The sequence below is a fragment of the Aulonocara stuartgranti genome, assembly GCF_965226115.1.
Source record: "Aulonocara stuartgranti genome assembly, chromosome: 11".
NCBI classification, from domain to species: domain Eukaryota; kingdom Metazoa; phylum Chordata; class Actinopteri; order Cichliformes; family Cichlidae; genus Aulonocara; species Aulonocara stuartgranti.
Window position 1 is genome coordinate 1815272 of NC_138947.1, and position 27913 is coordinate 1843184.

A 27913-nucleotide genomic window follows, 5' to 3' on the forward strand; every position below is an offset into this window, starting at 1 on the left:
TTTCAAATATATATATCTTTTATTGATATGTTTATTTTACTGTAGGTTTATGTGAATCTGCTCTGAATACAGCAGCTGTCTGTTCTATTGAACACCACCTAGAAACATTTATTCACTGTGGGGACAAAATAACTGAAGTTGAGGCGTCAGACTTTCTTTTATTCACATCACTGCAGTTTAATCTAATAGCAGGCACACAGGCTGGACAGGAATCAACCCCCAGCCCTCTCGGGGTGACTGGGGACCGCTCGGTCCACCTCCAGGATCCAAGGACAGAAACTACAAAAAGGCAACAGTCACGTTTTCTCAGATGTCTTTAAATTGAAGCACGTCACACAGCTGCAAGCGAGAAGGCGACGAGGCGATGGTTAAACTGCAAACTGCTCCTTTAGCAGCTCACATCAACCTTCCTCTGAATCTTCATCGCTTTAGTCTCCCAGCGTTTCTTTGGTGTCACGTTACAAACGATCGGCGCACATTCCTGCTGTCTCTGCTCTCAAGGCGGGTTCAGAAAATAAAAAAAAACACGAGCCAGCAAAATTAAACACAGTCAGCAGGTGTAGAAACATGCGGGCGAAGGCGAGAGAGGTGTGGCGAACATTTAAGAAAAGAACAAAAACCTCAGATTTTCACAATAAAGTCAAAGTACACACGTACATAAAAAGCACTAAAATAAAACCTGCAAAGCTGAAAAGACCGACGCCATCAGAGCAGCGTTTGTACAGTAGAAACCTTAAAAAAACAAAAGCTCACTGACATTACGTAACAGCATAAAGTCCTGATCCTTTATTGTGACATTTGGAAAACAAAGGCTGAAGCTCTGAGATCAAAGTGATGACGGCCAAAAGCCTCGTCTTACTTTATTCCTGTGAATACGTGAAAGTTAGGATGGAGACATTTTCAGAATAAAGTCAGCACAGTTAGCAGCGTTACAGCTTTATTCGCAGTCGCTCTTCCTGACAGCGGCGTTTCCTGCACAGTGACGCTGCATATGCGGCATCAGTGAGGCAGGAAGTCACGCATGGATCACAACGCACCGGACCGCTGCTCTGTGCCCACTCTGTGCCAGGAGGAGCCGTCGTCAGCCGCCTCTCCTCTGACTGTGGCGGAGCTCAGCTGGTGATTGCACTTCCTGTACACCTGCTGCAGGGTGTGATTGGTCGCTCGTCCAGCTCACTGTGTATCCCAGGAGAGGGAGGAGCACAGAGTCATCGCCAGCTGCGGACGCAGAGACGGCGTCTGTAGGGAAACACGAGCTGGGCTCGGGTCAGCAGCAGTGCAGCTTTCAAAATAAGAGCGAGGATGTTGTCCAATAGCGACTCGAGCCTGTGTGTGGGAATCTTCATAAAAATATTCCGAGCAAAGTGGAAAAATCTGTTTTCTCTGTAACAGAAAATAAAACGTAGCAAATCTGTGACTCATCTCCTGCTGCCCACTCGAACATTCATCCAAGTCTTTGTTGATCAGAAGATCCTGGAGCAGGCAGGAAGTCTGTCCGGGCGCATACGCGTTTATTTAAAAAAAAACAAAGTTTCACTAAAAACAACGTCTTAAAAAAAACCAACCGAAACGTCTGCAGATGGGCCGCGGACCACAGTTTGGAAACCACTAATCATAGGTCGGTGCGAGGGTCTTTAAGCAAGGCACTGAATGAACGTGACGTCACCCAAACATCCACATTAACCGCTGCCGAGGTGCTGCTGAGCAAGGCACTGAACTCCAGAGATACAGCAGCGCTCATTAATACTCGTGAGGATGAAATCCGGTGACAGCGAGTCTCCATCATCTCCATCATCTCCACCTTCAGCTGCTCTGTGATCAGTCAAAGGTCACCCGGGGGGTCAGAGCGGAGGAGAGGACTCCACCTTCAGAGGGACGGCGGGTCGCAGCGGAGGAAGAGGAGGCCGTCTGCACAGAGGAGAGAAGACGTTACTGCTCACGGCTCACTTTTACATTAAGGCTAACATCAGAGACGGCCTTCGGCGGAGCAAACAGCTCCTGCACACGTTTCAAATTCAGTTTCAACACGTTTACATCTTCAAACCGTTTCAGGCCTAAAAATCTCCCGCCCAAAACTGGCGCCTGTGACTCTGGTTTCTCAGGTTTTATTGTTTATGCTTGACGCTGTTTTAGTTTCATGTGCTGAGAGGTGTGATGCTGAATCAAATTTGCAGAGATTCCTGCGAGTTCAGCGCCTCCGCCCTGCTGCATACCCGCCACAGGAAGCCGCCACCCTCACTCGCACGTTTTCACGCCCTGGCATTTGTGCAACACTTTACAAAAAGAGCAGCTTCCTGTTAAAAAGTCACAACTGTACATGTTGAACGATTAGCTCCACTCTTCGTCTGTTGGATGAGCGGATTGGCTCAAACACAGCTGCAATTTCACTCATGATGCAAACATGTCCTCGTGTCTCTTCCTGTCAGATTACAGGAAACCTTGAGGAAGTACACTTACGTCATCGTCTTAGATCAGAAAGCTTTAAGAAAGAGACAAAAAGCTGTCGGGTGTACCTGTTGGGTCCGGCAGCAGCAGGTGCGACTGCCCCGTGTGGCGGCGGTTTACTGTTGGAGTTGTAGACGGGGTGTGGCGGAAGGTAGGGGTTGGACGGCATGGCTGGAGGGCGGGGCTTTTTTGGGACTAGAGGTTTGAGTGGAACAGAAACCTGCAGAAAGAAACAAATGAGTGTCACCTGTAACTGCTCGGCTGGCTCAAAGGAAATGTGACATCACGGAGAAGCTTGGAGGATTTTTTAAATCAAAACGGCTGATTGGTTTCCTCTTTACGAATGAATCAGCTGCAGCTTTGAAACTTACCAAGTCTGAAATGATAAAACAGGTGATTCTATCCAATCAGGAGCCTGCATGCCCAACGCTCACCTGCGTTCCTGAACGCCTCATTAATGTTGGGCATGATTCCAGCCAACCAATCACATCACACCCTCACACAGCCAGTCTGACCATCAGCTCTCAGTAATCACAGTGATTGATCCATCTCATCACCATTTCAGCTCCTAGCACTACTATATGCTCTCTATGTACTAGCAGCTAGCAGCATGCAGGTAGGGCGTACCTGTCCAGGTGTGATGGGGTCAGGGGGGAGAGGCTTGTTGGGCGGAGCTGGTCGACTCACCAGCTGCTGGAGGGTTAGCGAGGAAGAAGAGAGGAAGAAGAGTGAAGCTTCAGCAACAAAGACGAGGAAACGTGAGGAAGAAACAGAGCACAGCAGGTGGCGAGGACTCGAGGTCGTTGAGCTTTATTTTGAAATTCTCTGTTGACTGACGTGAAACCGAGAGGTCTGACTCACTAATGAGATGTTATTTCATATCAGACTGATAGCGCAGCATGCAGGCAGGAAAGACATGGGTCAGACAAACTAGGCTGTCAGGCAGATGTTTCACCTGCTGATTGGCACCAACAGTTTCCTGGAACTTCAGATTAACTTGACCACCTGCTGCATTAGGGGAGGTGTGAGGGGGTATTTCTATTTCTTATTTGTGTTTTTCGATTTAAATATTTTAGAGTTTTATGACTCGACTGGAGCGGCGGGACCTGAAAATGAAGCACCAGCAGCTGCAGTTCCTCTGACATCCAGCAGAGGCAGCAGTGAGTCAGTCCAGGGTGAATTCTGCTAATTTGTATTTAAGGATTAAAGTTTGCACTTTTAGGGGCGTGGCCTCTTTGACTGACAGGTATCTGCTAGCTTCACCTGAACTGGACCTCTGGACCGTGTTTGTGCTGCTGGCGCCTTTTTATTGACATCATCCAACCAATAACATGGCTGCTGTGAGGTCACTGTACTAACAGACCAAGAAGGCGGAGCTCCAGTTTTGCTGAGTGGGGTTCTGTTTTAACTTCAGCGCTACATCAGCAGTGACAACACGTTCCAACAGACGACACACACACACACACACGTACTGCAGACAAACGGGACGGACAGTAACACTACACACTACAGGTAGCGTACCTGGTTGGAGGGGGCGGGGGGGTCAGGGGGCAGAGGCTTGGTGGGGGGGGCCGGTCGCTGTTTGACCAACTGAAGCAGCAGAAATAAAAAGTCAGAAGAACATCGAGTCAGTGTTTGGAGGTGGAGACGAGGCCGAGCTGAGTCAGCGAGGAAGAGTTCAACATTTTAGGGAATCCTCAAAATTCCTCGTTAAGGCTGCTCTGCAGGTGAGCATCCACCTGAGCTGACGAAGTCGGCTTCTGTACTTCAGCTATGAAAATTAATAACGTGCTCCTAATTATGTGGCATTTGTGGCGGCTCACACCCAAAACACTTTCGTGCTAGCAAACAAACACTGAAGTCGTTCGCAGTCCTGGAGAGTTATTGATCGACTCCTCAGAAAACAACACGCCGTGTTTGGCTGCACTTCTGCTGGGAAGCTTTCGCTGCTGCAGGAAAGGAGGGAGAAGCAGCAGCAGATTGCAGCGCGTTTGGTTTGTCCAGGATCCACTTCAGCTGTGCAGGTGTGTGAGGGCCTGAAACCGGGCATGAAGAGCGCCTTCTCAAGCCTTTGCTGTTTGGAAATGCAGCTGACCGCCATCCTCCGGCTGCTCAATTAGTGTCATGTTTAAGGAAAAGTAGACGAGTCCACACGCACCAGCACGCCTCACTCTCCTCACGTAGCCGGTGCTTCCTGTCGCTGCTGCTCGTTGTGTTCACTGATGCAGTCTTTGGTTTATTTTCCCTGCTGACCGTCTCTTACAGAGTCCCGCCCAGAGCGACACGTTAGACGACCTCAGCTGATTTTATTTCTGAGGTCTCGGGGACGCAGAGAATCTGAGGATCTTTTAAAATGCTGAACTTTTCCTGCTTTTCCACTGAACACTTAAATCTGCACGAATGATTCGCTACGACTAAGACGACACGACTCACACACATCATGCATCACGACGACACGCAGACACACTCAGGACACCTGAACACGCACACACCTAGAGGGGAGCGGTTACCTGCGGTGGAGGTTTTAGAGCAGGGTCTGGGGGGAGTGGCTTAGTGGGAGGAGCGGGTCTGTCATGAACCTGATTGGAGAGGAAACAGGAAGCAGAAGCAGAGTGACAGCTGACAGACTCAGAGGTCAGAGGCCAAACGGGCAGGTGTGTTAATGTCAGACAGAAGAGGAAAAGGTGCTGGAGCGTGCCACTTCCTCTGAGCCGTCGGCGACGTTTCACTTCATGTTTCTGCGAAGCCTCGCTCGCTTCTGCTCGAGTCTCAGTATTAATTTTACTCACTGCAGACAGGAAGTTTACTCAGAACGGAGCAGGGCGAAGGAAGCGGCGCCACAGCGCACACAGTCATATATGCTCAAAGTAACACCGTCTGTGATGTCATTCGATACAAGAAGAGAAATATGGAAATATATTTTGGGAGCTTACAAGAAACCTTTTCAAGAGATTAAGGGCGATGCCTTTGAAAGAGTCTAATATTTAGCAGGATGAGGTTTAGAAGAACTGGGTGCGTTTTAAAGGAAACGTAGGAGGTGTTCGTGGATTAAAATAAAGAAAAACCCCAAACCACGAGTGGTAGACCTCACTCACAGAAAATCAACAAAACCTCCACAGTTCGCTTCAAATCTTTACTATTAAAAAGACCGATTTCAAAAATACAAAATTCGCTCTCCACACACACATCTTAATTCCCTTAATGCTCGCTCAGGCGGTTTGCCATGGCGTGCTGCACCTCTCCAGCTGCAAACAGTCAGTGTCGGCGTGTCTGTGCGGTTACTCTGGTTACCTCTTTTTGGGGCGGGGTCAGCGGGATGTCCGTCTGAGGGTTCAGGTGGTATCTGAGAGGTCGGACCTGCTCTCCGTTCCTGCCGTCCACTCGCTCCATCGAGAAGGTGAGTAAATCAAAGAGACACGGGCAGCTCAGGTGTGGACTCGTCCTCAGAATCTCTGTGATGCTCTTATTTTATTACAGTTTGTATGTTTTAGAACAGCTGATCTAAAGTCACCGCACCTACAGGCCACAAACACAACACCAGCCGCACCAGTTCAAGCTGCTGCAGGTTTGTGGAGGGTGGACACGAGGAGCTCGGGGTTTTTTACATGTGTTTAATCACCTGAGCCGCTCTACAGGCTGGACACTACACCATCACTCTGCTTTGTGTTTGATTCCTGGCTGTGAAAATCAAAGCTCTGTGTTTACGCAGGCTTTCCCATATATGAGAAGTTTCATTTAAAAAGTCTGTTTACTGAGCAGCTCCAGCTGTGCAGCATCATAGACAACCAGACGTTTCATTGGGTGTTTGTTTTAATGAAGGTGATTTTGGCCAAATTTAACAGCACAACGTTCGTTTTTTAGATCTATAAATCATCAGTAGAACAAACATTACGAGGCCCTGCTGCTCAGTTTGCTGACTGGAAAAACAGATTTTTGAGACATTTTTCACGTCAGTGCTGAGGAAAAGAAACAGCTGATTGTGAGGAGTCAGGTGGGAAGGATCCAGGTAAGACTTAAAGCTGCGCCAGGAAAGCGCGTCCTGAGACGTGCTTGAAGGAGCCTCAAACTCTGACTTTGTTTAGTTTCTGCAGGAGGAGACGTGGACCCGCACAGCTTTAAGCCCTGACCTGGTTCTGCTCCACAGGTGAGAGCAGACAGTCAGTGAGGTGAAGGAAGCGGGCGAGCATGTCAACGACAGCAGAGACACTTTATCAGCATCCATCGGTCCAGCGCTTCATCACCTCTCTGACTCTAACGGGACAGAGCACAGAGCAGGACCCTGCAGGTCCAGCAGTACCTGGAGACGTGAGTGGGCGTTACCTCCAAACCCCACATCTCACAGTCAGCCACACTGCATCGTGGGTAAGAAAGAGCACATCAGAACCAGGCTGGAGGTGGAGAGAGGCGGTACAACTGAGATGAAGCTAACTGTTTCACATGAGGAAGACTGCACTGGTTTAACTGATCTTCATCAGTAACACACACACACACACGCACACACACGCACGCACGCACGCAAGCACGCACGCACACACACACACACACACACGCACACACACACGCACACGCACACACACGCACGCACACACACGCACACACTAGGGCTGGGTTTTTATAATCGATTCATCGATTAAAATCGATTCTGGCTTGGATAACGTAAAATCGATTCATTAAAATCCTGAATCGATTTTTAAATATAAATTTATTTTTCCTGAAACGCCAGAATCTCTGGTGAAACCTCACAAAATTTCAAGAACCACCAAACAGCTAAAACAGTAAATGAGAGCAGGAACACAAAGACGTAAACACACAGCGCGACCCGCGGATCAGAATCAGTGAGATGTGACTTTCTCACGGTCGGGGCTGGAAGCCGACAGCTCGCTGACTCTGATCTGTCGGCGCTTTGTGTTCACGTCCTTTATGCGCTGATTCTAAAGCTGTTAGTTTGATGTCTCTCCAAACAACATTGACCGAACCAGCAGCAAAAGAAGATCCAAACTACGCTTCACATGAACATCGTCATGATTCACTCTTTTACTGTTTTGCTTCCACCGCGATGCACAGCTCTCTCTCTCTCTCTCTCTCTCTCTCTCTCCCTCTCTCTCCCTCCCTCCCTCCCTCTCTCTCCCTCCCTCTCTCTCTCCCTCTCCCTCCCTCCCTCCCTCTCTCTCCCTCTCCCTCTCTCTCCCCCTCTCTCTCTCTCTCCTCTTCATTATTCGCTTGCTTGTTACGCACCAGTCTACTGTTGTTTACAGGCTGTCGGCTGCTGTTTTTTCCTTTTACATTCTTCTGAAAAGAAAACCTCATTTCTGCTGCTCAAAACTGAAGAAATGTAAACTTTTTAAAATTATTCAAAATGCAAAACGCTGTGTCTCTAATAAAACCTCTGTAACGTCAGAGGTGATGTTCATGTGTTGATTAATGGTTTTCTTTCGTTTTTGATCTACTGCAGAATATTTTTATAAAATCCCAGAACAGGAAAATCTCCTTCATGTTTTTCTGTTTTATCTTCAGTTACTTTGACACAAAGGCCTCGCTGTGATGCTCACACCTTTGATAAAGTCTCGAAAGTGTCAGCTTCCTTTTTATAGATACAAAAATATGTAAATGTACCGATCTGAATTATAATATTTCTTTCAAAATTCGAATAGAATTAAATCGAATCGTGGATCGAATCGATTCTAGAAATCAGTGACAATACCCAGCCCTAACACACACACACACACACACACACACACACACACACACACACACACACACACACACACACACACACACACACACGGTTACCGGTTGTGCTGTCGAGCTTTATGAAATGGGCTGTTCGGTCCCAGGCAGAAGAGACGCTGACGGAAACCAGGGAACCGAAGAGCGAGGAAGAGGAGGATCACCGGCAGGATGAAGAGGAAGATGACAAGCAGGGCGACTCGAACGGGATCCGATTCTGAACGCAAAAACACGAAGGATTAACGGGCGCTGCGGAGAAGACGAGGATCGTCTCATTTTTGGATGGTTTCTCAGAGCGAAGCACCTCGAGGCGCTCGGGCCGGGCCGCTGTCCACGCTGCCGCCGTGACCCGAGTACCTGCAGTCGGGCGGAGCCCAGCCCACCTCGCAGTGACAGTTCCTGTTGCTGTTACACACCTGCAACACAAACACACAAAACAGACTCACACTGTCACCAAGAACAGCAGGGACCCGGTTGTAGTTACAGTCTGTGGTAGCAGGCGGAGGTCTAACTGCTGCTTCTGCCTCCACCGCCTCAGCTGGAGGTGTGCAAGGAAACAGAGCTCATCGAAGGACACTACGGTCTCATCTGGATCCAAGTTTCTGGACCTTGTTGGTGGAGTCGGTGGAGTTTTTCATGTGATGGGGGGTGTTCACCACTAGGATGGTGGCGAGGTGGAAATGTTGTAGGTGGCTGAGTTTATGCTAACAATGGGACTCCTTCTTTTATGGGACTTTGGAGGTAAATACCATATTATCCATCGTTGATCAGCACACGTCTGCTGCCACGGACGTCGCTGTCACGAGACACTCTCACAAACATAAATCAGTTTAGTAACGCAGCGTGCTTATGTGAAAGTAACAGTAATCTAATTACTTTTTTGCAATAGTAATCCCTTAGTTTACGTGTTACTTGAAAAAAATAATTTGATTACGCGTTACTGCCCATCGCTGCTCCTGACCGTCTCTGGCGGTGGCGTCTCCCTGTTCTTGTCTGTACGGCCGACGCATCGACTCAGAATTATAAGATTGTGTTTAGAATTACAGAGTTTCTGAGGTTGTTGTTCTTTTGCCTCAAAACTGTAAATACAAAAAAGTTGCACAAACTAGTTTCCCACCACAGGAAATTTATTTTAAGTGTCTTCATAGTTTTATTTTTGAGATACACCAATTTTTATACACTGCAGGAAAAATGAAAATAAATATTATAATGCAAATTTGCAAAAAAAACAGCAAATGCATCAAAATAAACTATTTCCAGCAGTGCAGTATGAGTCCTCAGCATCCCAGAAACGACACAGGAAGTCATGAAGTCAAACATAACTTTTAAAAACACCAGTATAGGCTCATGAGATCCTGATGGTAAAAAACTACATTTCCACAAAATGACGTCACTTCCGGTTTCGGGCAGGTCATGGCGGACATGCGATAGTTCGCTGATGGATGTAGGAAGTGTTACAAACAGCTGATCGGATCGGCAAAGCGAGTTTCTGGAATATTATGTTTTTGTTGCTGCAAGCGCTTTTTATGCAGTTTTTGCAAAGCTACATGTGGAAGGAAACCGTGACCGAGGACAAGCTGATGGCATAAGATGTAAGTACAACTCCTCCGGTTTCATATGCAAAAAAATTTATTGCGCTAGCTTACAGGGTTGCAGAGCTACTGGGATTTAAAAATAGTTACGCAAACTGGAGCGTGCTGCTCCGACCGGCTTTAAAGGGTTAATGTGAAGGATCCTCCCAAAGTGCAAGGCAGTACGTCTTTCTCATGACCAGCAGGGGGCGACTCCTCAGCACATAAATCATGACCTCAGTAAACTGATGAGTTTATTTGGTCTCATGTGAAATTATGGTGGAAACCTCTGTCTTTGTGCCAACGTATACCTCACACATTTTTAAACGTGACTCACCCCGTGGCCGTTGCATTTCCTGCGACACTCGTCCACACCGAACACTGACACATCCTGACACTTCTGGTTCAAACAGGCCTGAAACAGCAACAAAATCACACTTCTACAAAAGTTTGTTTCAAGAAATTCTCACAAAAATCTTACAAAACTCGGAATATTTGGAACTTCAGTGGAACATTCGGTTTTATCTATCTAAGGAGCTTGGAGAGAAAAGCCACTGGACTAAAGTTTCTTTGAAACTTTATTTTTCTTTCCCAGCTGCTTCGATAACCATGACCTGGAAGACTGCGAACCTACACAGACGCTTTGCTTTTAATCCTTTTTTGTTGTTGCATAATTAAAATTACTGCAACTAAAGAGAATTAATTCAAATACAAACTGTCCCCCAGCCTGTAGGAGGCGCTGTCTGACCTTGCCGCGGCCGCATGCGGTGCCGTGGGCCACGGTGGCGGGGTCGGACACGTCGTCACCCAGGTGGAAGAAGGTGCCTCTGCAGACCAGGTCGCTGTTGTTGAAGTGGACCCTGGTGGTGAGGATCTCTGCGTTGGTGCCCAGCAGGGGGCGGTCCCTCCCACCCTGACACTGGATCCTGCCGCAGTGAACGTCCCTGCATCGGCAAGCAAACGTGACAGGAAGTGAAGTGCGGGAAAAGCTGGAATTTTGGTTCCCATAAGCATAGCAAACGTCCAATTTTTGGTCTCCAAAAGAAGATATGAACACACACACACACACACACACACACACACACACACACACACAGACACAGACACACACACACACACACACACACACGGGCATGATGGGATTTGTAGGCCTGCAGTACAGTAACGCAGCAGTGACCGTGACAGTGCCCCTGTGGACTCACGAGTTCCTGCAGGGGATGTAGGAGCCGTTGGTCAGCTGACCACAGTTTCCATATTTGTTTCCCTTTTTGTTCACAGACGAGAAACAGACGGCGGGAGCGCTGGTGGCATCTGAAGACAGAAATAAAAAGCAGTCACAAATGCACGTTTTAAACTGGTTTAAACCAAAAGAGCCAAAGTTTAGTCAGAGTACAACAGAAACCAGGCTTCAAACAGGAGCTGGCTCAGTGCAAACTGGTTTAAGCTTTGTTGGCTTCAGTGTTGTTCACTGTGCGGGTCAAACTCACTCCAGGTCGCTGGTACGTGAGGTGCAATCAGATTTAGGCTAAAATAAGCTGTGACAAATTGTGATTGATAGGAGATTTAGACTCGGTTTAAATCTATCTGCTCATTCTCAGCTGTGTCGTCCTCACACAGCTTTAAGTCCTCATTTGTGGCTCACAGTGATCATTTCCTCCATGTTTAATATAAACATCCAGCACAGGACAGGAAATGAGGGACAGGTACAGACTGGAGTCTTACTGGGTCCCCACAGCGTCTGGCACTGGCTGTGCATGCTGGCGCAGACTCCTCCATAGCAGTAGGAGGCGCCCTCCTCACAGGGTTCCCCGTTCTGCAGAAATACATTGGGGGGGCAGTAGGGGGAGGAGCCTGTGCAGTACTCAGGGAGGTCACATTCCCCGAGAGGCTCACGACACACCGAACCCGCCGCTCGCAGCTGATGGAGGAGGAAGAGGAGGAGTTAGATGAAAATACTGCAGGAAACATTGTTTTTATATTTGTGGGCATCGACGTCAGCCTGACCTTACAGTCCTGGCAGCAGATACCATCAGATGAGCACTGAGCTCCAGGAACCAGCTTACAGGTGGAGGCGTTACAGCAGGGGTCCTCACACTCCTGACCAATCAGAGCACAGCAGCACATCATCAAGAAGGAGAACAAACCAAAGTAACGTGTGTGACCTTCATCACTGCTAGGAGTGACGAAGAGTAACTGTGACTGAAACTGAAGCAAACGTGCTGCAGAAGCAGGTGAACAGGCGAGTACCTCCAGCAGGCCGCAGTCACACTCCTCTCCTTTCTCCACGTAGAGGTTTCCACAGCGAGGTCCTCCCAGCAGGTGCTCCGGCTGTGGCACGTTGAACAGACACATACCGCCGCCGTGCAGCAGGCTGACGGACAGATCTGCAGCGCTGCAGCTGCTGAATAGCTGACCCGGCATGAACCTGAGGTCAGAGGTCACAGGACACTGGTATTACACGGCTAAAAACGAACCAGGAAAGCCTCAGGACTGAAAAATGACACCGAAACTGAACCTGCGGCTCCTCTAATGGCCACTTGAGGCTCCAGCAGAGAGCCAGTAAACAACAGACACATTAAGGCTGCGTCACACGCAAACGGCGTTTTCGATCACTGATAACTGAGATTCTTTAAAACTCCTGCCACGGTGCAGATTTTCAAAAACTCAGTTTTTGCGTTTACGTGTGGACGAGGAAAACTGAGAGTTAGTCACGCAACGTCAAAGCTGTGCGCCTTGTTTGATGTGGCGCTGTGCGCCACATTGTTGTTTACATCAGATTATTTCTACAATGGCGGATAGAGACAAAATCCGATGGCTGTTAATCCGACTATCTGCAGTTTTGTCGTGCTTACATTTACACACACAAAGAAACAAAAACGGAAAATCTGTGTTTTCAAAAATACCCGTGTTCATGTGGACGTAGCCTAGGAAGTCCAACTTTACAGCATATTTACAGCCTGATGCAAAAACCAAACGCTTTGGTCTCTGTGGATAATTTCATTTAGGCTTTATCGGGTTTTTTAAACGACAGACTGAGCTGATCGAACAGGAAACACGATCCAGCACCGGAGCTAAGGTCACGGTTCACCTTTGTTTTCAGCCTGAAGTGCGAACTCTGACCTGACGGGTCCGAGGGCGTAATAAGAGGTACTTATTGAAAATGAATAGAAAATTCAATAACCTTATTTAACTTTATTTGACCGGGCGAGACATTAAGAGCACATTCTTTAGGAAAAGGGGGAACGACTAAAAGCAGCTGTGCTCCTGCTGAGACGAGACCTTTAAGACTTCAGAGATGTAAAGCAGTTAAAGCACAGAGTAAAGAGAGAAGCAGGACTCGAGCGATGAGTCTCAGCAGGGTTGGGGGTTCTGGTCTGATGCTGACCCGGGTTAAACAGTCTGGCACTGACCCGGTTGAGGGCTCCATGATGCAGCCCCCGAGCCGCGGCTCGTTCTGGCAGGAGCAGTGGCGCTCCGCGGTGTCGTGGCTCATCCCGAGGTTGTGACCCAGCTCGTGAGCAACAGTTGAAGCCACGCCCAGAACACTGACCAGGTGATCCTGACAGGAAGAGAGAAATCGCTTCGTTTTTATGGAGCCAAGTATTTTGTCAGTAAAGTGTAAAAAGATCAAAATGTTTTACACTAAAATCTTGTTTGGCTAAAAATGTAAACGAATCACTAAATCACAGTGACACAGGAAGTAAACGGAGCTCGACGCGAAGGCCGACTCACCACGTTGACGCCGCCCGACCTGTCTCTGGAGCACATGGATGACTGAGACGCCATCCCCACTGTGGTGCCGTCAAAGGACCCGCCCCTGTGAAGAAGAAACGAACACGTGACGACCCGAACCAGGAGCGATGCGAGACTTTTATTTTGGTAAGTGCTCCTACATGACGAGCTGGGCGTTGTCATGGCGAAGGCGTGGCAGCAGGTCTCTGGTCCTCCACTCCAGGAAGTTGCTTAGGGTGTCGGTCGGGCTCTTCTCCACACGGATCTTGTCGCGGTCGCTCCAGATCTCCAAACCCGTGAGCGCCACGCGGACGTTCAGGGGACGGTAGAACTGAAACAGGAAGAAGAGGCGGTTCAGGTGCGCTGCTGCTGCAGTGTTACAGAGGCCGGCTGTGACAGGAAGTCAGAGATCTCACCCAGTCCACCTGGTTGGCCACGTCCAGCATGCGGTAGATGATGGTGTTATTGTTCTTCTGGTAATTCAGAAACTGTGGAGCAGACTGCAGCTTTAGTCACATCAGGATGGAACAACCAACATGTTAAACTGCAAATCAAATCAGCAAACGACAAAGAATCAGTCGGCACATTTCAGGGTGAAACAAACTGCTGCCATCTTGTGTCGAGAACGCGCTACTGCAGGTTAAAAACCCCAAACAGCTGAAACTCTTTAAAAGACATTTGTTTGGCTCGCTGCAGCACGCCCCTCCTCTCTGCTCCAAACGCCAGGCCATGTTAATTGTCAAATCACATGACCTTTGCAGGTCAGAGGTCACCGCTCTGCTGCATTGAGCCGGGTCCCATCAGACAAACCTGTGAAATCCTGCTTTGAAGAGGTAACTAAGGCTACGTTCACACTGCAGGCGAAAGCGCATCAAATCCGACCTGGGTCACTGTCATCCGATACATATCTGATGTTGTAGAAAGCGACTGCTGTTTGATGGTCATGTCGCATTAAATCCGTCTTTTACGTCACTGACACAAGACAGACGCCGATTATCAGCACCGGAGACAAACGAGAAAGCATGGCGGCCATTGTTAAAGCACGGGCCCTTTTTTCTCAGTGTCCTTCTTTCTCTAATTAATTTGTCAAAATTCTGTCGGTTACGACTCTGCAGAAATTGATAGACTGCTGCAACAACACCTGCTAGCTCTGTAGCCGCCATTTTTCCTTCCGCAAACAGAGCGCGTCATGTGTGACGGCTTCTTTTGCGCATGCGGGCCGCTTTGAGAGTTCACACTGGAGCGCGTTTGCGGTCACATTTTATTTGCAGTGTGAACAACCAGACAAAAAAAATCAGAAGGAGCTTTAAGACCTGCAGTGTGAACGTAGCCTAAGACACACACCAACAATACACACACGCACGCACACACACACACACACACACACACACACACACACACACACACACACACACACACACACACACACACACACACACACACACACACGCGCACACACACACTGACCTCCTGGTGATCGGCCACCAGCACCAGTTCGATGTATTTGGTCTCAGACAGGATGTCTCTCTTCGTCTGCAGACAGAACACACACAGAGGTCAGGTCAGAGGTCAGGTCAGAGGTCAGGTCAGAGGTCAGGTCAGAGGTCAAATGGGAGTAAAAGTTTGACGTATTTGTAGTTTATCAAACTTCTGCAGTTTAACGACCCCGTCAACAGCTGCCGCACGAGGGCTGACCTACAGTTTGAAGCCTCCAGACTCGCTCACCTTAAAGAGAGTCTCCTTCTCTGTGAGGTGAGTTTTACTCACATAAAACAGGAACTGCTGATCTGACTTTAACACGTCATCTAACATCTTAAAACTCTTTAAAATTCCTGCTTTATTGAACAAAGTCTGGGGAGAGGAACGGCTTCACTTCCTGTTTGACTGCAGGTGAAATACTGGAACACTTAAACACGCGGATTGTTTCAGGTGTGTGAGATCTGTGAGCACAGCACTGCATCACTTCACCCTCCATGTCCGTGGGGGCGTGGCTCCTGTCACTGACTGTGGGCCAGAGCCTCTCCAGATCTGACCTCCTGGGGGCCCTAAGCCTTACCTTTGCAAACACCTGTAACACATTCCTTGTAAGCACTTCCTGACTGTGCAGACTATAACTCAGCTCTCTATAAAAACATGGCGGCCTGTCTCACCCTGTGTGTGTGTGTGGAGCTGTGGATGGGGGGGACGGCGGTGTGCGACACTCCACAGCCTCCTGCAGCGTCATCCTCCAGGGGGGTGGTGGAGAACAGCAGGTGGACTCCTCCTTCATCATCCTCACCTCCTCCTCCACTCTCCCGTCCTGCACCCTCCTCCTCCTCTTCCTCCCTCACCTGGTGGTGGTGATGGTGGTGCTCCTCCTGTGGCTGCAGCTCAAAGCTCAGGGTGGCGTTCAGGGCGACGATGCCACTGCAGGAGGAAGCAGCTGATTAACAGGGGTCCTATTCATATTTCTAAGCACACACACAGGAGTGTTTACCTTTGACCTCAGAGCTCCACTGTAAATATTTCTATCACATAACAATAAAAAAACAGAATAAAACTGGTTTTTATTGATTTGTTATCATGATGCTGACGACACAGGAAGTAGGATGGGCGTGCAGTTATGAAATCATATCGAGGGAAATGATGACTCCGGTTTTTTTGTGCAGTTAGAAAATAAATTCGCGATTCATTTCACAAACCAGACTCGGTTCTTTTCACGGCGACCTACAGGCTGCAGGAAACCACCACAGAGCTCGCTGAGCTGCACAGAAAATCTTTGTTTTTACGTTCTCAGTAATCCAACCTGATGAATAAAGGTTAATACAGCTTGTGTATAATCTGAGCTCAGCGATTACTCTCGGGGCCGGACCCTCTCTCTTCACGTGCTGATAAATAAACCTGATAATCGTCCTGCAGCTCGAACGTTTTCTGTGTCAGGTCAGAGGCCGTTGATCCGGATCAGTTCGGCCGGCTCTGGAACGCTGACGCTTCACTCGGGTTTTCTGCCAAGAACACTGCCTTAAACACAAAGACCTGAAACATCGAGTCCTGGACTGAGCGGATTGGAGGTTTTTAGGTTTAAGGAGCTTTCTGACATGTTTTTGGTTTTTGACGTGACGCAGCAGTGAATCCCACCGACTGAACGTGAACATCTGTCAGTCTAAACACAGACAGCTGTCAGCGATAAATATTCATATTTCAGAGAGCAGCTGCCTGCCTGACACTCAGCTTCGACCCGTCAGCAGAAATCTGCAGCTTCTGTTTTTGCAGAACAGGATGAGCGTTTGGAAACCAGCGCTGTCTAAACACGACGACTTCCTCCTGAACCGTGCGTCTCCGTTTGTCAGGCTTCACGTCCGTTCGAGCGTTTAAGCACAGAAACTCTTTTCTTCTTCCTTCCTCTCTCACACTGAAATTACTGTATTTTTATAGTGTCTGTATTTAATACGTACAGGAACCTCTAACAGCTGTCTCCACCTTAAACTCAGAACAGGTGACCCTGAACTCTCCTGCAGGCGTCCCAGGATGCAGTGGGGCGTTCTCCTCCACTCTCTGTGGCATGTAAAGGTTTATCTTCTCTCAGCTTTAGTTTGTTGTGTCTTGCTCTTAGTTTTTCAGAGGAAAGGAGGATTCAGGGTCACCTGATCGAGCCCAAAGAGGAAAGTTTCAAAGCTAAAGTTGAAAGCAGAGGATGTCTGTGTCCTGAAACCAAGCCGAGGATTCACGGAAGAAGGGCCGAACGCTCGACTTTTAGAAACTCTGAACCACAAATAAGCCTCCAGCTGAGAGCGAGACGCGCTGTGATGGGCCTGAAAGGTTGTCCTTCCTGTTGGGGGCGGGTACTGACCGGAGTCCCGAGCAGGTGCTCAGAGCCACTCTGGACTGGGGGAATCCTCTGACGCTGCCGTGGTAATAACAGTGAGTCTGCAGGCGACATAAACACAACAGCATCTGTCACAGCTGGACGACTCCATGGGGAAGGTCTGACGGCTGCGGTGCGTTCGCTGACTCACCACAGGGTTGGCCATTACAGACACTCCGGTACCGTTGGGGAGGTAGTAGAAGACGTTTGGCGGTTTGGGCAGCAGGTCGCTAAAGAGACACGACAAAGATCAAAGTGTGTGAGAGACGGCGAGAATCAAACAGCAGCATTAACAGAATCACATTCAAACGAGTGATGCGACGCGCCCTCGCGTTACGGCCTCTCAAACAACCTGCGATGTTCGCTGCCAGGCTGGTGTCAGAGCACGGCTTCCCAAAACAGTTAAATATTACAACACCAAAGGACAGCTGATAGTTGGGAGGGGCTCAGAATAAAGTCTCTGACTATCCCCCACATATCAGCTGTAAACTAATGTCAACAGGAAGTGATTGAGTCAGAAACGGCGAGTGTACGCGACGACAACGACTGAGAAAGAATTCAGAATCAAACAGCAGCGATAAAATTAAAAATGTCTCCTCAATCCGACACGATCCGCAGTGACGGCTGCGACATCTTTATTTATATCAGCTCAGATTAACGTCACAGGAGGTTCGGTACATGTGGTGTTTAATGTCACGCCGCTCAGACTCACTGGTTCTTCTCCAGCTCCAGCAGGAAGAGTCTTCCTCCCACCTCCAGCCCACACTGCAGCCTGTCAGGGTGGCCATCCTGGGAACACAGGAAGAACAGTTCCTTCATTTACTGAGCCGATTAAACTCTGGAGGCAGGAAAGAAAAGAACAGGATGGAGCGCGTCCAAACGGCACAAATACCCGAGGCTAACGAGACGGATTTGCACATTCAAATTACTGCTGAGGGCACCTGTGGAGGTAAACAACAGGGGCATAAATGATTGGCTAAGATAACAGAAACTAACAGAGCTGTGGAGGGGCGGAGCTTCCTCATTGCTCTATATCCAGTCACCTGCAGCTCTAACAGCTGTCTGAACTTTTCCAGGTACCACAGAGGGCCTATGTGTGCCTGAACCAATCCTCATCTGGATTTTTATTATTAAACGCACTTACTGCTCAACTTCATCATCATCATCATTTCATACCCTGAATTAAAAGCACCAACTCTCATAATTCAGCGAGCCCACTCCCACTCTCATTGTTCCGCTTCCACCATTTTTACTTCATTCCGGTGACTTCCTTTCTTCTGCTCCTTTAGGATGTGGCGGTGCAGAGTACATCCGCCATCTAATCAATACACCTTCCTGTCTTAATGGAGCTTCTCTCTGAAGTGCAGGCACTTCCTGTCCAGCGGCTTTCTCCTCTCAGCTCTGGAGGAAGTGTAGGAGTGTGTGTTACTGGGTGTAGCAGCACTGTTCCTGTGAAACCCCCGTCATGGGGAGCAGCCACGTGGCCGTTCCTGTGGCTGATGACGCCCTGCTTTTCCTCATAAACCTTCGCTGCGCACCGAGGCTCAGCGACTGAATCGGGCCCCGCTGTGTCGGAGCTAGAGCTGGACGTCCTGTTAGAGCCACCTGACACATGCTTTGAAATCCCCTCCATCCACATGTTTCTGACATCAGCCAGATGTTGTGCACTGGGCTTCTACACTTTTCCCAATGCAATGCAAAACGGGATTTAAGTTTCCTTTGTTAAAACATCGTCCCGGCAGTGCTGGCCGGGACGATGTTCATGGTGTATCCCAAGTTTACCAGAGCTCTTTCTTGTGTCATATCAGCGGTCCCCAACCCCCGGGCCCCGGACCGGTCCGTGAGTCGTTGGGGCCACGAGAGCTGAGGCTCGGGTGTGAAATTTATGGTTTTCAGGGTTTTTATCGTTAACTGTTTCCCTGGGTCTTTTCCCGCGTTGTAGTTGCGTGTCTTATTTTGAAAGGGATATTTACACGTTACCATAGTGACCTGAGAGCATTAAGGGGCAGAGAGGAGGATGTCACTCTCATTGTTGTCGTGGCATTTCAGGAGGACGCTGCTAATAAAGTTACACACTTACACAGTGAATTCCCGTTCATTATTATATTTACCACCGTTTTTGTCTCGGTCGTGTCATTTTACTTTGTGTTTATTTATCCGCGACATCTTAAAGGCCGGTCCGTGAAAATATTGTCTGACATTAAACCGTCCGTGGGGCAACAAAGGGTGGGGACCGCTGATCTATATCATACTCAATACAGAACATGTCCTGTTCGAAAACAAATCAAACAAATCAGTAAACCACAGAACTTTTTGCTGTCTTTAAACTAAATGAACATCTGGATGGTCGTGTTCGCGTTTCCTCAGCACGACTGTGAAGCTCTTCTTTGAATTTCCACATGGACTCCTCCGTTCTCTCTCTCCAGGTAGAATCACCGGCTAGCCCAGAGTAACGCCTGATCTTTGCCTCACCTGGTTCCCCATCACTGTGTGTGGGCGGGGCTGCCTGTAGCCCCACCCACAGCAAGTCCAATGCAGAGGCGGCAGCAGAAGTGTTTGTTTAAAGCTGCAGACACAGCTCTGCTCTCTTTCCTGTCCCAGGTGCATTTACGGTTCCTGAACGCAGCACGGAGCCGCTCCAGGCCGCTGCCGCGCTGCGATCGTGGAAATGTGCAGTTCTTAATATAATCTGGGGTTATGTTGATTTCTGGATCATATCACGTCACACTGGGGGAACTGTGGGACCTTCACACAGCTCTGGTCTCACAGCACACAGTCAAACTTTGAACATCTTTAATTTTGTTACACTTACAGTTTACAAGAAAAAAAAAGCAGCTTTACAACTCACAGCTGACTCATGAATAGTCAGCGTGAGCATCTCTGCTCTCCTCCCACTCGATGATTAATAACCTTCAGTTTCGTTTTTCTGGAAAGCTGGACTAACATGTGACCTGGACCGCCCTCGCTCCGTTCGGATCTTTCGTTTTAGTGGTGATACTAAACAACAACACGTATTCCTCACATCATGGGCTGCAGTCCTGCAGGGTTTGAAGGGGAGATTTTGGGTGAAGTTCTCCTTTAAAAGTGAACAGAATTCCCCTCTGAGGCGTGCTTGTTTCCCCACCCTCTCTGAACTTTGTACTGTGGTGGGGTCAGATTATTGTGCAGCAGGATGTGTGTGTGTGTGTGTGTGTGTGTGTGTGTGTGTGTGTGTGTGTGTTGGCTGAGTCATGATCGTTGCAGCTGGGAGGGTCCGACTCTGAGAGGCAGCGCAGAGGAAACTGAATCAGCGACATACTAAACTCTGCGAGCTGGAAACATGCAGCTGTTCAGACCTCTGATTGGTTCCTCCAGACGAGCATGACAGCGCCCCCTTTAGGTTCATTTCTAGAGCACGCAGCTGATGTACAAAGATTTTCTTTCACCGCTAAAAGAAACAGGCGTGACTCGAGTTGCTCTCGTGTGCATTTTTTTTTTTCCCCAAACGGTCCAAATAATTCCCTGAAAGCAGACGAAGCAGCTGGAACAGATGTTACTGTTCATGTTACTAAAAATGGTGAGCGTGTTATTGTAGCTCTTAATCTGAAGAACAAGAATTATTAAAGCAACAAATGCATTATAGATGTAAGATGGTTCATAGACTGACGTCAGTATTTAGAACTGCAGAGACAAACTCTGGGCGGAGAACGGCGTCGTCGTCGCTGCTGGGTCGTTTTTGAGTCGGCTTAATTCATCGCTAATCAAATCAGAGTGAAACACAAAACGTAATTAGCTCCACTGCAGGAACTCTGCTTTTTAAGCCAAATCAGAAGCTCCACAGTGCTGTGGTTCAGGAGCTCCACCTGGCTGGAAAATCCTGATTTTGATCTGAAATAAACGACTTTCTTATTGGCGAATCGTTTAATAATCATAGATTTAGGAACTATGATTAAGTACTGCAAACAGTAAAACTGGACACTTCATTATTATCAGGATGTCCTAAAAACTCCCTGAAAAGCCTTCAGCTGATCCAAAATGCTGCAGCAAGAGTCCTGACAGGGACTAGAAAGAGAGAGCAGATTTCTCCTGTACTGGCTTCCTGTTAAATCCAGAATTCAAAATCCTGCTCCTCACATACAAGGTCTTAAATAATCAGGCCCCATCTTATCTTAATGACCTTGTAGTACCATATCACCCTATTAGAGCACTTCGCTCTCGCTCTGCAGGCCTACTTGTTGTTCCTAGAGTATTTAAAAGTAGAATGGGAGGCAGAGCCTTCAGTTTTCAGGCCCCTCTTCTGTGGAACCAGCTTCCAGTTTGGATTCAGGAGACAGACACCATCTCTACTTTCAAGATTAGGCTTCAAACTTTCCTTTTTGCTAAAGCATATAGTTAGGGCTGGACCAGGTGACCCTGAATCCTCCCTTAGTTATGCTGCAATAGATGTAGGCTGCCGGGGATTCCCATGATGCATTGAGTTTTTCCTTTCCAGTCACCTTTCTCACTCACTATGTATTAACAGCATTGAATCATATCTGTTATTAACCTCTGCCTCTCTTCCACAGCATGTCTTTATCCTGTCTTCCTTCTCTCACCCCAACCAATCACAGCAGATGGCCCCGCCCCTCCCTGAGCCTGGTTCTGCCGGAGGTTTCTTCCTGTTAAAAGGGAGTTTTTCCTTCCCACTGTCGCCAAAGTGCTGCTCATAGGGGATCATATGATTGTTGGGTTTTCTCTGTATGTATTATTGTAGGGTCGACCTTACAATATAAAGCGCCTTGAGGCCACTGCTGTTGTGATTTGGCACTATATGAATAAAATTGAATGGAATTTCTGTGATTTTGGTCCTGGATGTGTCTCCTTGTCTCACTTGGTTCCCTTTGTGTCCTGCAGTCTCTCTGCATTTGTGAGTTGAAGCTATCGTGCTTCCACTTCCTTCTCTCGTGTTTGAACTCCCATCAGCCTGCACAGCTGAGGTTCACAAGGTCGTCCCCTGCAGGTCATCGACCTCGGCTCGCTTCTCCTCTGCCAGGTCGCTGAGACGCTAAGACCTTTGTGATTGGTTTTGCTAAATTTGCTCTGTGTTTTTTTTGCCCCCTCGATGCTAATTGGATTCTCCCGTGCTTAGATTCACCGTCGCCTGTCGGCTCAGCCGCTCACCTTCAGCTCATTCAGCACTTTGAGCCACGCTCAGTCTGCCCTCACCATCACTCCTCCATCAGCTCGACTCACTCCGAGATTTCAGCCAGAAACAAGTGCGAGTCACACAAAGGAACATAACAGTCAGAGATCACGGAGTTCTTCATATAACAGCAGTGCAATTCACTGAAAATATGGAAACATTAATGAATGGACTGGACCCCGTCGGACACTCCGGTGGGACAGCTCTGGTCCTCTTGCTTAAGAAACCTGACGTCTTGCTATCTGCAGACATAAGCGAGAGGCAGTCACCTGAATATATGCTATATGTAGCCTCATTTCCACACAGTGCAATGATGATGTTCCTACAGACTAACTTACAGGGCATTTAAGGGGAGGCCTGCAAACTCCTGAAACGCGGCCCGGTGACACGTACAGCTGTGCCCGCCCTCTCAGCCTGCTGATAATCAGCCCTCCTCGTGTGTCTGAGCACATACATGTGTTTTAATACTTCAGGAAAAGTTCATTGCATCACTTTTTTCTTTCACTGTTGTGATTGTTTCTAAGGTTTTTATTGAAAGTACATTTCTGTTCCACAAACCTAATTATAACCTCATCCTCCCCTCGCTGTGTTTTTCAGCCTCTCTCGCCCACTCTCACCATCTGTTACCACCCTCCCTTCTTGACAGGTTTCTCCCTCTTCGCCCCTAAAACTCGCTCTCCATGCAGTGAGGTCATGTCTCTCGCCCGGCCTCCAGATGATGTCAGAGCTGCAGAAACTCTGGGCGAGGCCGAGAGCTGCCGACCACAACAGAGCAGGAAGAAAGGCCGAAAAACAAGGAGGAGTGAAACAGCAACAACAGGGAGAGAGCTGAGGCCTGGTTTACGTCGCGTGTCAGGAAGACACAGGGGAAGCACGACGTCAGGCGCCGCCAACGACAGCCAAACACAAACAAGAAGGCCAGAGATGAACTTTGTTCCAGTTCTGTGAAAGCCGAAGAACGGCTCGCGTGAAGGAAAGCAGGACTGATCCCACCGGTGTTTGATGTTCTCTGAGCCACAGCTGCGACTGCGTTACACGACATCCACGATGTTGCAACATCTGCTGAAAAGATCCTCCCTCAGAGGAAGGCTGACGGTGGGGGAGCCGGGTGGGAACGGTCTGTGGCTACTTTGTGAACGGATGGATCAGGTGACCCTGAGCCATGTTAAATGGAAGTTCTTCCTCCCCACCATCACCATATGCAGTTTATATGGGACCATCTGATCACTGGAGATCACAGCTGTAAGGTCGTCAGCTTGCAGCACGAAGCAACTTAAGACTGTTGCCATGGGGAGCTATGGGCAGAGCACCACCGGTGATGGTTTTGCTGGTCAGAGCTGATGGTCTGGGGTCCTTCAGCCCCGCTCTCCTACTCTCTCTTCCTAAACTCCACGTTCGCTCCTGGTTGGGTGGGGTTGGGATGGGTGGGGGTTTCTACAGGAAATGATTTCAGAGCTTCTCTCAGCAGCGCAGGAAGTGTCCATCCTCTAACAACGCTCTTTCCCCAACTTCCCCTTCTTCCCTCCTGCAGTCAGGTCTCAGCGTGCCTACAGGAAGCTTCTGGTGAAAACCATCAACGCTGCGGCTTCCTTCCTCTCTCAAACAGTCACAACGTCTCAGAAGTTGGACTGAAACTGAGACAGAGAAGGTAAAGCCGCCGATTCCTGCTGCTCGTCTGCAGAATAAACTCCGCAGCTCTGCCGTCAGTCTTTGTGGAGCGCTCAAGTTTGAGGGTTTCCGTTCAGGTCAAACGAACTTTATCCAGCATTATCAATAAAGCTACACACGCTTTTCTCACCGTCACTGTAAACGATACCTTCTTTACAAACTACACCACAAAGAAACAGCCTCCTCACAAACACCTGCGACTGTTAGCTAACGTGAATCATCCAACAGCATCTCAGACGCGTGTGCAGCGCGTCAGTGTATCCATCGAACACAGACACAGTCCAAGCAAGAGTCACGACTTTGCTCACTGCTCCCACACTCGCTGGATGAAGACGCAGTCAAAGCCTGGCTAATATGTAGCGTGTCCTCCATAAATGGAGACTTCTCCAGAGTCTTCAATGATTACTGCAATCAGCTGTTTCTCAGAGGAGTCTCGTGGCCTGCTGATGCACTCCACAGTGGACTTCAGTCTCAGTGAGCTTAGTGCAGATTCTGGTCTGAACCTACGATTAGCAGGAAGGTCTACGGTCGCTGGCTGAAGTCCACGATGGTGGAGTTGGACAATGCTCACCTAAGATTGTCTCTGTGGGAACTGACTGTGGACAGCATCGGCCTCTCAGAAGGACAGTAACATTCAAAAACGTGCAAATATCATTTTTCTGGCTCAGAGTGGATCTCTGTGGGAGGACTGCACATGTAAGTCCACGCACAGAGAAAGGCAATCAGGCAGCATTAGCCTAGCTGAAGGATCTCATTTGTGTTGTATCATCACCTGAAGAGCAACATGTTGTGTTTGTGCAGATGATTTCTGTGTGCAGGAAAGACCCTGTAACCTGTCCAAGTAACGTCAGTGTGGAAACACACAATCTGTGCTGACACTTCCACCCCCACAGCCCTGCCACGTCTGCTGGAGATAATCTAGTGCCGGGCAACACAAAGACTTCATGATTTGATGTTTGACAAGAGAAAAAATATTACAAATGAGGACTGGTGAATATTGAAAAAGTGAAAAACATGATTTAAAATCTCCTCCTCTTGTGTTTTCAGCTGTCTCTGTCCTCATAACGCTGCCGTACATGCAGTTTGTGGAGGCAGAGCTTCACGCCCTTCATGTCGTGCCCAAAATACTCGCATCAGGTAACCGCGATAACAGATGGGCGGGTTAAATCAGCTTTGTTTTCTCAAATAGGGAAGGGAAGTGTGTGTTTGAATGTGTTTCCCACCCATCCCGAATATCCAGTTCCAGCTGGAAACCAGACTGAGCTCAGGACCACTGCACCAACACAGATACTCCACCCAAACAGCAGCACCACCTCGAAATGACATTTTCATCCTACCCGGAAAGCTTCCTCGAGGCTCCGTCTCCGCCCGTCCACCAGAACGAATGGGCGAGTTTTTGCCAGCAGTGGGCGTTGGCGTCTGTCCACACCTGAGAACAAAGACAGACGGTGAACTCCAGCAAGCTACTGGGAGAACTGGGAACACGGGGTTCCACACAGAGGCTACACGATCATGTTGTTTCTATGGCAGTTTTATACTTGCTAATTATTAACAATTGATCTGAGAACCAAGTGTGTGCTGTCTGACAGCCAATCAGAGGCCGTCCGCCGTCTGGACGCTCTGTCGTGTTCACGCTACAGCAGGTTACAGAGAGGCAGTCCGATTAGCTACCACGGCAACATGCCAAGTATTAAATTAGAAAGGGGTCAAAGGTTACACCCGTTTGTATTGCCATCTTTGAAAGCGCCCTCATTAGCATCACTGTTCTCTGTGATGTCATGAGGATGCAACTATTTTTCACATTTATTTTTAACTTTAAATTTATGTAATTATATAATCAGTTACTTTCTTTTTTTAAAGTTAGCCCAGACTTGTGAAAAGTAGCAGATCCACAGTGATCACAGATAAGAGTGATTGTGAGTTTTTGCCATTCTTCAGCACAAATGTCTCCACCTTATACGAGCAGGGACACTATTGGGTGATGCTTAATTAAACAATCTTAATTGTAGGCGCGTACATAATCGTGATGGACGTGATTCTGGAACATCTGGAGTTTAATGTGTAAGTAATCTTCCCATTTTCTTTATGGTGTGAAACGAAGAAACGAAACTTAAATTCTTTTATTGTAATTTACAGAATTATAAAACTCTATGTGACAAAATAAAGTCAGACAGAATTATTCAACGTTAGAAGCCACATAGCAGCCTTTCCTCGGCTGCCATAGTGGCGTGATCACAGGTTTGAGTCTGTCACGCAATCTTCCAAAACTCAACAAAAGTGCTTCCAAGTAGGTCCGCCTTCAGGATGTGTTGTTATGGCAACAATGGCAACAACACCAAGAAATCCTAGATCGATCCAAATGGTCATCAGTTTAATCCAGACAAAGGGTTAATCCAGCTGCGGACAACTGGCACCACCACCATCACCTCACTGCCCACGAGGACCTCACTAACCAGGTTAAAAACTCACACTGGTCCCCACAGAAACATATTTATAAACACAATAATACACACGAACAGGCTGAAAACTGAAACAATCCTTGATTAAATGTTTTTAATGAAATATTTCTCCTACATTTTCTGTCTGTAGAGCACATTTGTTCTCTTTTATTTAATTATTTTTTAAACCTCTAATTTTGGTTTTTCCTGATGTAAAAATTGACATTTTGGAGGACGACTTTGCACATAACCAGGACTAGTCTCCGTATAGTTATATTATATTACTTATCACAGCTACATTCATTGTTTCCTGTTCTTTGATTAAGTAACTACTTCATACATAAATAAATAAAATGTAAAAATATTTTTGAAAATTAAATTAATGTTTTTATTTTAATCCCAGTGATTTTTCTTTTTACCCAGACTTCTTGGGTTTTGGACATGTTCATTATAATTTTAAAATTTTCATATTACCAAGTTAATTTAAGTAGAGATACAGTATGTTCAGCTTTATGATTCTTTCTCTGATTATTGTTTACACATTTCTAATTAAATGTAAAGAGGCTCCTTTATTTTTTTGTTTTATTTTCAATAAAAATAGGTTGAGAAGACCAGATTCAGTGATTTTTGGATGAATTACATGGTTACTTTTTAAGCTCCGGGTGTATTCCTGAATGACGGTCGGCCCCATCAGTCGGTTATCGTTACCTGTCACCGTGGCTGTCAGACTGTCGGTACCGTCCGTCTGTCCGTCCCGAGGCAGACTCCCCACATCCTGGGGTGCGTTCAGGGACCGGCAGACGATGAACGCAGCACGGCCGCTGAGCAGTAGCAGCAACAGCCCGGTAGTCCCGCTCATCCTCTCTGCGTCACCGGCAACCAGCAACAGGTTGCTGCTGTCTGATGTGTGTGTGTGAGGCAACCCCGTCCCGCTCCCGTTACCTCACCGTGTCCGAGCTCTGGGAGAGGCTCCGCTGAAACTCCATGGCGCTTCTTTTCCATGTAACACCCACACAAAGCGGCGTGTGCTGTCCCGAACCCCGGGCGGGGGAGTGTCCGTTACTGTCGGTAAAGTAGCGGGAAATCACGGCTCTGGCTCGGACCGTTATCTGCGCAGCTCCAGCCAAACGTGTCATACAGTCCCAGACTGAGCGCCAGTCCCGGGAGGACCCCGCCAGCTCCTCCGGCTCAGGGCGTTTGTTTCCGGACAGCTGGGTTCATCCGTGTTTGGAGGCCTGAAGCTGCTCATTAACATAGCGCTCCGGACCGTCCGTGTTTATACTGGGACCGACGGTGACGTCAGCAGGCTGGCCGAGGAGACAGGAAA

General features: G+C 48.1%; 1 protein-coding gene across 2 annotated transcripts; it reads right to left on the reverse strand.

Annotated features, from left to right (window-relative positions):
* adam15 (ADAM metallopeptidase domain 15) lies at nt 1–27913 on the reverse strand. 2 transcript variants are annotated; one of them, XM_082551892.1, is made up of 25 exons: nt 27295–27913; nt 25486–25577; nt 18032–18108; nt 17471–17549; nt 17305–17381; nt 15626–15881; nt 14943–15008; nt 13892–13963; nt 13637–13806; nt 13476–13560; nt 13154–13302; nt 11991–12168; nt 11748–11840; nt 11466–11661; nt 10946–11054; nt 10492–10687; nt 10081–10158; nt 8477–8588; nt 8236–8389; nt 5737–5869; nt 4956–5024; nt 3967–4035; nt 3073–3138; nt 2514–2665; nt 1–1908 (listed from the first exon to the last, which is right to left on the reverse strand). In XM_082551892.1, the coding sequence occupies exons 1-25, from the start codon at nt 27443–27445 to the stop codon at nt 1842–1844; spliced, it is 2946 nt and encodes a 981-aa protein (XP_082408018.1). In that variant the 5' UTR covers nt 27446–27913; the 3' UTR covers nt 1–1841. The 2 variants fall into 2 exon arrangements, with proteins under 2 accessions (XP_082408018.1, XP_082408017.1); XM_082551891.1 differs by lacking the exons at nt 1–1908; nt 2514–2665; nt 3073–3138; nt 3967–4035; nt 4956–5024 and having other exon boundaries at nt 5735–5829; nt 8220–8389; nt 27295–27912.

Coding starts and splice junctions, on each gene's coding strand:
- adam15 (XM_082551892.1), bottom strand. CDS start 27,445: ATGAGCGGGACTACCGGGCTGTTGCTGCTACTGCTCAGCGGCCGTGCT. Junction 13,964..14,942: donor TGGTGGCCGATCACCAGGAG/GTCAGTGTGTGT, acceptor TCTGCTCCACAG/TTTCTGAATTACCAGAAGAA. Junction 8,390..8,476: donor CCCGGCCCGAGCGCCTCGAG/GTGCTTCGCTCT, acceptor TTTTGCGTTCAG/AATCGGATCCCGTTCGAGTC.